General features: G+C 31.4%; 1 protein-coding gene and 1 long non-coding RNA gene across 4 annotated transcripts; both read right to left on the bottom strand.

The window, feature by feature from the left end:
* Positions 1–2,062: 2,062 nt before the first annotated feature.
* Positions 2,063–5,308, bottom strand: LOC131644308 (uncharacterized). Of its 3 annotated transcripts, none has more exons than XR_009296392.1 (6): positions 4,847–5,308; positions 4,661–4,735; positions 4,414–4,528; positions 4,153–4,223; positions 3,041–3,690; positions 2,063–2,938 (listed from the first exon to the last, which is right to left on the bottom strand). It is a non-coding gene; the product is annotated as an uncharacterized LOC131644308 (long non-coding RNA). The 3 variants fall into 3 exon arrangements; XR_009296393.1 differs by having other exon boundaries at positions 4,661–4,727; XR_009296394.1 differs by lacking the exons at positions 4,153–4,223; positions 4,414–4,528; positions 4,661–4,735; positions 4,847–5,308 and adding an exon at positions 3,896–4,065 and having other exon boundaries at positions 2,075–2,938.
* A 4,026-nt stretch (positions 5,309–9,334) lies between these two features.
* On the bottom strand, positions 9,335–9,961 carry LOC131655402 (uncharacterized). The gene has a single exon (XM_058925288.1). It carries the CDS (start codon positions 9,959–9,961, stop codon positions 9,335–9,337), a length of 627 nt encoding a protein of 208 aa, XP_058781271.1.
* Positions 9,962–9,966: the final 5 nt, after the last annotated feature.

Genomic DNA, 9,966 nt, shown 5'->3' with positions numbered 1-9,966 from the left:
CTCTTCCTGAATCTTTTTTAAACACGTTTAAGTGCTTGCACCTTAGAACCGGTGCTCTGATGCCAATTGAAGGATAGAAAAACACTTAGAAAGGGGGGGGGGGGGTTGAATAAGTGTAGCTTTAAAACTTGTAAGATAAAAACAATTTGCACAATGATTTTTATCCTGGTTCGTTGTTAACTAAACTACTGCAGTCCACCCCCTTGGAGTGATTTACCTCACCTGAGGATTTAATCCACTAATCACACAAGATTACAATGGTTTTCCACTTAGATAACTTCTAAGTCTTCTAGAGTATTCTGATCACAACCTGATCACTCTAGGAACAAACTGCTTAGATACCCTCTAAGACTTTCTAGAGTATACTGATCACAACCTGATCACTCTAGTTCTACAAATTAATGTAAACAAATTCTTTTAAGAGTTACAATGCTTCTTAATAAGCTATTATCACAACTGTGATTTTTCTCTTAAGTTTAAGCTTAATCTCACTAATATATTACAACAGCAATGTAGTGAGGTTGAAGATGAAGTTTGAGAGCTTTTTGAATTTGACAACATTTTTGTATGTTTGCGCAAAGTGTTGTATTCAGCTTCTCTTCAGAACTTCTATTTATAGGCGTTTGAGAAGATGACCGTTGGGAGCATTTAATGCTTTGCGTGATCCGCACAGCATTGCATTTAATGTTTCACTCTTTTGTCAACTACCTCGAGCCTTGCTTTCGGTGTGTCTACTGACGTTGCCTTTAATAGCTACTAACGTTCCTTTTGTCAGTCAGCGTAGCCTGCCATCTTGTACTTGCTTCTGATATGATGTTTGTGTAAACAACGTTGAATATCATCAGAGTCAAACAGCTTGGTGCAGAGCATATTCTTGTCTTCTGACCTTGAAGTGCTTCTTAGCGTGATACCATGAGAACTTCAGTGCTTCTACTTCTGATCTCAAGTCCTTCTGATGCTTCCATAGACCATGTTCTGATTCTGCTTGACCATCTTCTGATATCTTGCCAGACCATGTTCTGATGTTGCATGCTGAACCTTCTGAGTCAGTGCTTCTTGCGTTGATTTTGTGCATACTCTTTATGTGATTCCTGAAATGGAAATTGCATAGGATTAGAGTACCACATTATCTCATACAAAATTCATATACATTGTTATCATCAAAACTAAGAATATTGATCAGAACAAATCTTGTTCTAACATATTTTTCTATAAGCAAGACACCTTGTGAGAGACACACCACATACTCACCCAAAACCTTAAGGTAATAGGTATGTATGTTCTCTCACTTATAAATGCTTAAGTATCCACTTTTCTCACTTATAAATGTTCTATCCACTTTTCATCACACTTTGTTTCTCAACGCTTCTTAATTGCACCTGGTTTATCTCAATAGATGATAAGGTAGCTGATAGCTTATAACTTATGTCAGATGACTGATGACTAATAACTTACTAGTCGAAGACCCGTGCGTCCGCACGGGTTCTATCATTTGTAATTTTAAGTAAAATTTATAATTGTAATAATAAAATTTGCCTACTAATTAGAAATATTTAGAAATATTTTATTAATTAAAATAAAAAATGTATTACGGTGATAGTGATCCGTGAGAATCCGGAATTTCAATGATAAAATTTATAGGAGTTCGTAAAATTTACTCTATTGTTTCCTTAAAATACAATAATAAATTTATAATTTTTTATAATAAAGTTTATAGAAATGACATTAAAAATTACAAAATTTATTAATTACCAAGTTGAGTAGATAATTTTTTATAATAAAATTTATAGGAATGACATTAAAAATTACAAAATTTATTAATTACCAAGTTGAGTAGCTATTAGACATAAAAAATTAGATTATTTTAACAATATGATTAAAGATATACATAAAATTAGATTAGAATGTCTTAGTAACCTGATATTAGCAGTTGGGAATGTCTTAGTAACCTGTAAAAACAAAACCTTAAAAATATGGTTTTGATAGTTTTTTTAGAAGTTAGGCTGTTAGAGGCGTGAAATCATGCATTGTATTTTTGTTAATTACAAAGGCCAATATTATTTCATATTATTTTTTATTTTTTTGGTAATGATATTATTTCATTAACCATACTTGCCCTTTAATTATACTGGAATACACAATGCTTTTAATTAGTTGACACAATGCAGGTGTAGTTACTTTTTTTTTTAAAGGCCAACATAAAGAATTATATTAACCAAATGGTATAAGAGATACCAAAATAACAAAATTTCCTGCTAACTGCTAACTAACAGCAGTTCACCACACCGATACCAGAAAAAGCATATTGCATAAGCTAAAACTCCTACATACTTGGACTTATAACTCAATGTAACCAAAGTAAAACCAATTCAACTAACAACTTGTTACATCTAATTTTCTGCAGAGAAACACCAACAACCCTGTCCAAAATGAGAGACTAAACACCATAACAGATTGTCTGAAAACCCAACGGCACCGCCACACCTTAGATCAATATCTGCTAACGCCATTAGAACATGCCTCCAAAACACGCGGCCGATACGAGCAACCAGACGAGAAGCTATCCACACACTGCTTTGCAAGCAGAGCCCTTGAAAAACAGCACCCCGGAACACACGAAGGTCGGTAAAGCAAACTTGATTTCTGAAAATTCAAAGATAATACAGCAACAGCTCCAAAATGGGAAAGAAGAGGGAAATGCCCTCTGTTAAGAAAGCTTGACAGCAGCCAGATCAACCTCTAAGATTTACAACTCCCTGCATACCGGGGCTTGAAAGCTATCCAACAGTTATATCACAAAGTCTAAAGACCGATCGGGACAGCCATTTGGACAACGCTTCTACAGAACAAATGCAGCCGACAGCTGCCCCCACCTCTCGAACGAACTTTTATTCTTTTCATCCTAAGCATAGTTTGTAATGATAATGCAGCCTAAGTACTGTAATCAAATTGAAAGTTGTAGAAAAAGAGTAAGTCAATCCAATGGTTAATGAAAGCATGGTATAATTTTTCTATTTTATATAATAGAATTGTATCTTACATGGAAGTGGTAGTGGTAACCGAAAAATATGAAGTTTAGTATGTTGTAGCAAAGTAGCCTTTCTTCCTTGTTTAATGTGAGAACATGATGGCTTGTGGCAAAAGTGATATGTTAATGAAGTTTTTTTCCTCGACTGCAGCATATGACAAAAATCAGAATATGCAAAATAGAGTCTTAGCATAGGCGCAAGAATTAAGCTGGAAGTAGTAGTAAGTCAAAAAAACAAATGACTCAGAAGTTTGGGTTAGAGAATAGGAGGGTGCATTGGAGAGTTCTGATGATCCTAATCTGAAAATTAGTGCTCCTCCAAATTGTTAAATCAACACAAATCACCAAAAAGTGTCTTACTTGGATTTAAAATCCTTAACCTGTTAATGGTCTAAATTAATGAGAAGTTTTGAGCCATTCCATGCGTTTGACAGACATGATAATCCTGAAATTGAAGCATACATAGAGGGATATAGGTAGAGTTGAGTTAACAGTAGTAAAAATATGAGTAAATCATGATGATTATAAGTTACGACAAACAAATATATATAATCCTAAAACCTAATCTCGAAACTTAATCCTGAAACTTACTCGCATTTCTGGTAATTTCACTAATTTTGAGTCAGCAACAAATCGTGATAGCTCCATAGCAACTGACAGACCTAAAACAACACCAAACACATTACATTTACGTCTAGAGATGGAGTAAGCTACGACAAATAAAAATTGCCACCAATGCTATAAATCTTATCATATCCCGTTATCCATGGCTCACTGTAATTTTTAATATGAGGGTCATAAGAATGAGTGTCAAGCATTAATTCAATATAACATATATTGGAAAAGGATGGAAATGAGGAAATCTACCAAATTATAAATGTTGTTATTATGCTGAGGTAGAACTAAAATACACAGGGCAAAACAATTATAGGATTAAAATCTCTAGTGGGAAATACAAAGATAAGACCACAAGCAAGACTGACCATTACAGTAGAATCATCTGGCCTAAATTTAAAAAAAAAAAATTGACTATAAATACTGACAAAACCATATATGTACCAAGCAACAAGAAGTTTCCTTTAGCATAAAGAGCACCTCAATTCATTGCAAGTACAAATATTCACCTTTGAGACTTCCAAGAAGAACATAAGCTCTCGTAAACGGAAAAACCTAGAGCTATGCTAGGCCCGACACCCTGTACCATACAAAATAAGCAGGGAGCAATATTAGTATAAAGTAACAAACGGTGTCATCAGTGCAACAGTTTCAAGTGGATCTTCCTGAATTTTCAGTATTAGGATTTGTGAACAAAGACTTCTTAGCAATTGTTTTAACATTCTTAGCAATTGTTTTAACATTAGTATAAAGAAAGCCAACATTAATACCTCTCAGTTGAAGTTGTCAATTTTGACAGGAATGATGTTATCAGCAACTTTGTGGTCATTTGTTCAAATAAATAAAGATATTGAGAACAATTGTATTCTCACTCCATATTTTGTTCTGCACAAAAATACATAAAAAAACAGATCTACTTATCTAAAACCCTAGTAAGCATCCAACAACCTTAGTAAGCATTCAACAGAAATTATCAACAACAAAAAAGAAGATTGCAAATTTCGAGTGATTGCTTACCAACAAATACATTTGGGACAGTGTATTGCCCAGTGAGTCTTTCCAACAACTTGTGCAATAGTGGACTCTGTGGACCTAAAATTAAATACAAAATCAATAAAGATAGACATAAATTGCATACATAAATTCAGATCCAGAAGCTTGATATCTGGAAAAAGGAAGTGAGGTGACGAGAGAGATTATTACCCGGTAAATGCAGTTGCGAGAGAGTGTGACAAATTCGCAAGCAATAGTTAGGGTTTGAAGTTGAAATACCCATTGTATCCATTTCGAAGACTGACGGCTGTACACCAAGCTTCTTGAACAACTATTTCACTTCAGAGCAATAGGAGCGCCAAGATTTGGAATAAACGATAGAAGTGTAAGTTGATTACAGAGAGAGAAATGAAACGATTTAAATGAGAGTGAGAAAAAGAAGGGTTTAGGATGATAGGCCGGTTCGATTTGATTTAGAAGAAGGAAGGGGGAGACTGCAATCTAGGGTTTTGGGGGTTTGGGGAAAAGAGAGGCGACGATAGAGAGAAAGGAAAGGTTGTCTGGAAGATAGAGAATGAGAGACATGGAGATAGAAGAGGGAAAAGTGAACGGGTTTGGTTTTTGTTGAGGTTCAAAATGGAGAGAGGATGCTCAGAACTGAAAGTATAAAGAAGTCGTATACTTGAAAGCTTTGGGAGGAGGGAAAAGCAATACTCGTTTAATCTAGCCAATGGGAAGCAACCAGTTGGCATGGAGTTGAGGGGTTTATTTATGTAGTTACAAAAACATCCCTTTAGTATCACCAAATGATTTTCCTATAGCATTATTATCAAAGAGTTCAATGGGTAGTTTTTGTACAAATGTTAAGAAAAGTGTTTTAATTAGAATGTTACGAAATTACCCTTTTCATAGTGTAATATTTTTTTGAAGAAAGGGTAAAATAGAGAGTTTGGTCAATCTTTTAGTAATGGTAAGATAGTAGATAGTAGATAGTGTAATATTTTTTTGAAGAAAGGGTAAAATAGAGAGTTTGGTCAATCTTTTAGTAATGGTAAGATAGTAGATAGCCTATAACTGATAGCTGATGACTTATATTTGATAAGCTAATCGAAGTGTTTAGTAAAATTAACGGTTTAAGTAGCTGATAAATTAAAAATGACATAAAATACATTTAATACATAATTATTTTATTTTAAATTAATTTGATTATAAAGGATTAAAATAAATTTTAGTTAAAATAATAAAGATAAAAATAGGAGAAGAAATGCTATTATAAATTAAAGGTGACTTCTAGTATGAGGGCTCCAACAAATCCCTCATTGGTGGACCATGATTTAAAACCGTTAGATTAAATTTCCTCATGAATATTGTCTTGCCTATACCACACTAGATTAGACCTCCATCCAAATTCTCTCTCCTCATTCAACTCCTCTCAACTTTTTGAATTACCTTCGTGTCAAAGAGAAAAACTAAATAAAAAGAGAATCACAAAATAATATTAAAAAAACATCTTTAGCTGTGTTCTCAATTCCTCCATTTCTTGACAATATGCAAAACATAACTGCAACTATTTCCTATGCAGTTCCATTTTTCTTCTGAATCAAACCGAAATTTTTTGATTCAATGAAAAAACTGAAGACTAAAACAACCTTAAATTTTTACTGAAATCAAAAACTGAAATAATTAGAAGGAGTATGTATTTTTAATTTCTAGATAAAAATGCAGTAGATGAAGAAAAATGAAAGAGCAATTAAAAATCTTAAAACTTTATTACATCTTGATAACCAACTTATTCAATCGCAGTGATAATCCAAACTCCACAAACATATCTCCAGTGTCCCTTATCTACCTTTTTCAAGGGATCAAATCAAACCATTAACATTCGTATAATTCTCGGAATAAAAAGATCAAATCAAATCAGTTAACATTTGAGGGGGTTTTTGAACGAGTGTTTTAATTGTCTAAGTTGTAATTTATTTTATTTGCAATTTTTAATGTTCTTCAGTGTTTTGAAGGTTGTGTAACGGAAGAAAAACCATGATACCTCAATGGAATTGTCCAAAATGTCCATGAAAATGGAAAGTAGGGAAGAGAAAATATAATTAGATGTGAAAGGGTCCATCATAATTTATATAATCCAAGGGTTCGTAATTGTGGTCCATGGTGAACCACTTACTTGCTGGTTCACCCTAGACACCACCTAAATTAAAATGTTATTTAAAAAATAAATTATAAACTAATAAATAAATTATAAACTGGTAATAAAATCTTCCTTTATTAGCGGCAATGTTTATCAAGGAAAAGTATATCAGAACGGTGCTCCTCTTTATTTATAGTAGAATATGCATACTTGTTTATAGGAATAGCATGTCATTTTGTTTTTTTTGTTATCATTAAATTAATTAAAAAATATTATTTTTCTAACCGATTTGAATTTTACACTAAAATAATATCTTTGAGAAATTTATTTTAAAAAATAACAATATTCTTTTACTATAATGTAGAAGAAGAAGAAGAAAAAAACATAATATGCAGGAATGAATATTTTACAAGTAAATAACGTACGTGGTAAATTATATTATATTTACTATTTTGCACAAAACTGTATACTACATCTCTATATAATTACATTTAACATTATAGCTAAGGTTCTAGGCTTAGTGGTAGCAATTTAACCCTGGAATCTAGAGAGGCGTGGTTCGGTTCTATGAGAAAGAATACTAACTTTGTCAAGAGGGTATAATTAAAAGATTAAAAATAAAATTACAATGATAATCTAAATTGACAAATATTTTGGAATATATATATATATATATATATATATATATATATATATATATATATATATATATATATATATATATATATATATATATATATATATATATATATATACATATATATATATATATATATATATATATATATATATATATATATATATATATATATATATATATATATATATATATATGAGGAGGGATCAAATTACACCAATTAGTTACACCAAGTATTACACTCATTTACAACCTTCATTTAAATCTAAAGGCTATTAAAGCACCAGCTTAATAAAATGTTTTCTTTTTTTATATGACCAATCATTCCTTATATATCTACCTAATCAATTCCATGTATTAATAAAATATTATTTTCCTCTCACATGAATAATCAATTCCATATATACTGCCAAATAAAATAAATAAATAAAACTTCTACTCTTAAAAAATAATTAAATTCATTTTCTTAAGAGTAGAAGTGTTATTTATTTTTTTTATTTGGCAGTATATATGGAATTGATTATTCATGTGAGAGAAAAAAATATTTTATTAATATATGAAATTGATTAGATAGATATATAAGGAATGATTCATCATATGAAAAAAGGAAACATTTTATTAAGCTGGTGTCTTAATAGCCTTTAGATTTTAAATGAATCAAAGGTTGTAAATGAGTGTAATACTTGGTGTAACTAATTGGTGTAATTTGATCCCTCCTCATATATATATATATATATATATATATATATATATATATATATATATATATATATATATATATATATATATATATATATATATATATATATATATATATATATATATATATATATATATATATATGAGGAGGGATATTCTTACTCTAGGAGTAAGTTATTAACACTTACTCCAAATCTGGATCATTGATTCTTCTCAATCTAATGGTTAAAAGTAATAAGTAATGATTTTCTCTCTCCACATTTAATTACTTAATATTTTTAACCATTAGATTGAGAAGAATCAATGATCCAGATTTGGAGTAAGTGTAAATAACTTACTCCTGCAGTAAGAATATCCCTCCTATATATATATATATATATATATATATATATATATATATATATATATATATATATATATATATATATATATATATATATATATATATATATATATATATTAGGCTAAAATGTACTTTTGGTCCCTGTAAATTAGCGAGTTTTTGATTTTTGTCCTTGAAAGTTGTTTTTTTTTGTTTGAGTCCCTATATCTTACTTTTCGCTTGAGGTTTAGTCCCTAAAGCCAAAATTCACAGGAAAATCTGCAGGTTACCTGCAGATTTTCCTGTGAAATTTCCTGCGGATTTTGATTTTAGGGACTAAAACGAACGCGAAAGTGAAATATAGGGAGTCAAACAAAAAAAAATAACTTACAGGGACGAAAATCAAAAATTCGCTAACTTACAGGGACGAAAAGTGCATTTAGGTTTTTTTTTTAATGTAAAATTTATTTTAGGACGGAAGAAGTATTAAATTATAATATTTAAGATGCCAATTAAATGGTAAGAGTTAAGATTTGTAACTTCATATGCTAACCAGATGGAATATCTTAATACACCTATATATCTTCTTAGAGATCATTGACAAAAATATCAAAATATCTCCAAACTTCAGATGTGCACATCGGCACGCGCATTTTATTGAAAAAATTGGTGATTTTGCATCTGCACTTTCGAAGACACATTTTTTTTCATGAAAAGATGACTTCGCATGTGCACTTTCGAAGACACTTTTTTTAATTTTAAGAAAAGGTGCTTTCGCATGTGCACTTCTAAAGACACATTTTTTTTCGAAAAAAGGTTATTTCGGATGTGTATATTCCAAAGCTGGTGTAAAGGTTTATGGATGAGTCCAAAATATGTCACAAGCTCTATACTTCGACTTCAGACCTCTTTTCGCGATGCTCGGTTTATAACGTTCATTGTATATCTGCCTGATATTTGAAACACTTTGTGGTCTTTTCGTTTCAAATCGACAAGTATGTTTCTCGACGCAACTTTGATTATCGATAATTCTGAAATAAATTCCTTCTCTTCCGACTTAAGCCGACACACTATTGGATGCCCTTGTAGCTTGGTGTCCAATGCATGATTATGAATACCGCAAATGACACTAAAACACCACAAACCATTAATCCTACAAGATGCGCACAATTTAAACGGACACACACATTTTCTCGATTTCGTGTCGTCATGTTTTAACGTCTGAACTTTTGGAACATATTTCCCACTTCTCTCGCATGTCATCACAACAAATTCTTGTCTTCTACTACTGCCATTGTCGGACCTTGCTATCACAACGTCAAACCCAAATTTGCTAGCTTCAATTTGGATCCATTCAAACAAATGTAGACGAGAGGTGAAATTCATTTCATTTGTAAATTGTTGTCGAACATTTATCGCGACAACAATCTTTTTAACATTGTCCCTCACTTCATTCGGCTTAGCATCTTCATTGACCTTCTCCGGAACCTTTACACCAGCTTTGGGATTGTTGTCGGGGTGCACCATACCTA

Source organism: Vicia villosa, linkage group LG1 (genome assembly GCF_029867415.1).
Source record: "Vicia villosa cultivar HV-30 ecotype Madison, WI linkage group LG1, Vvil1.0, whole genome shotgun sequence".
In the NCBI taxonomy this organism is placed as follows: Eukaryota; Viridiplantae; Streptophyta; class Magnoliopsida; order Fabales; family Fabaceae; genus Vicia; species Vicia villosa.
This window is presented reverse-complemented; position numbering and strand designations above follow the sequence as displayed.

Coding starts and splice junctions, on each gene's coding strand:
- LOC131655402 (XM_058925288.1), bottom strand. CDS start 9,961: ATGGTGCACCCCGACAACAATCCCAAAGCTGGTGTAAAGGTTCCGGAG.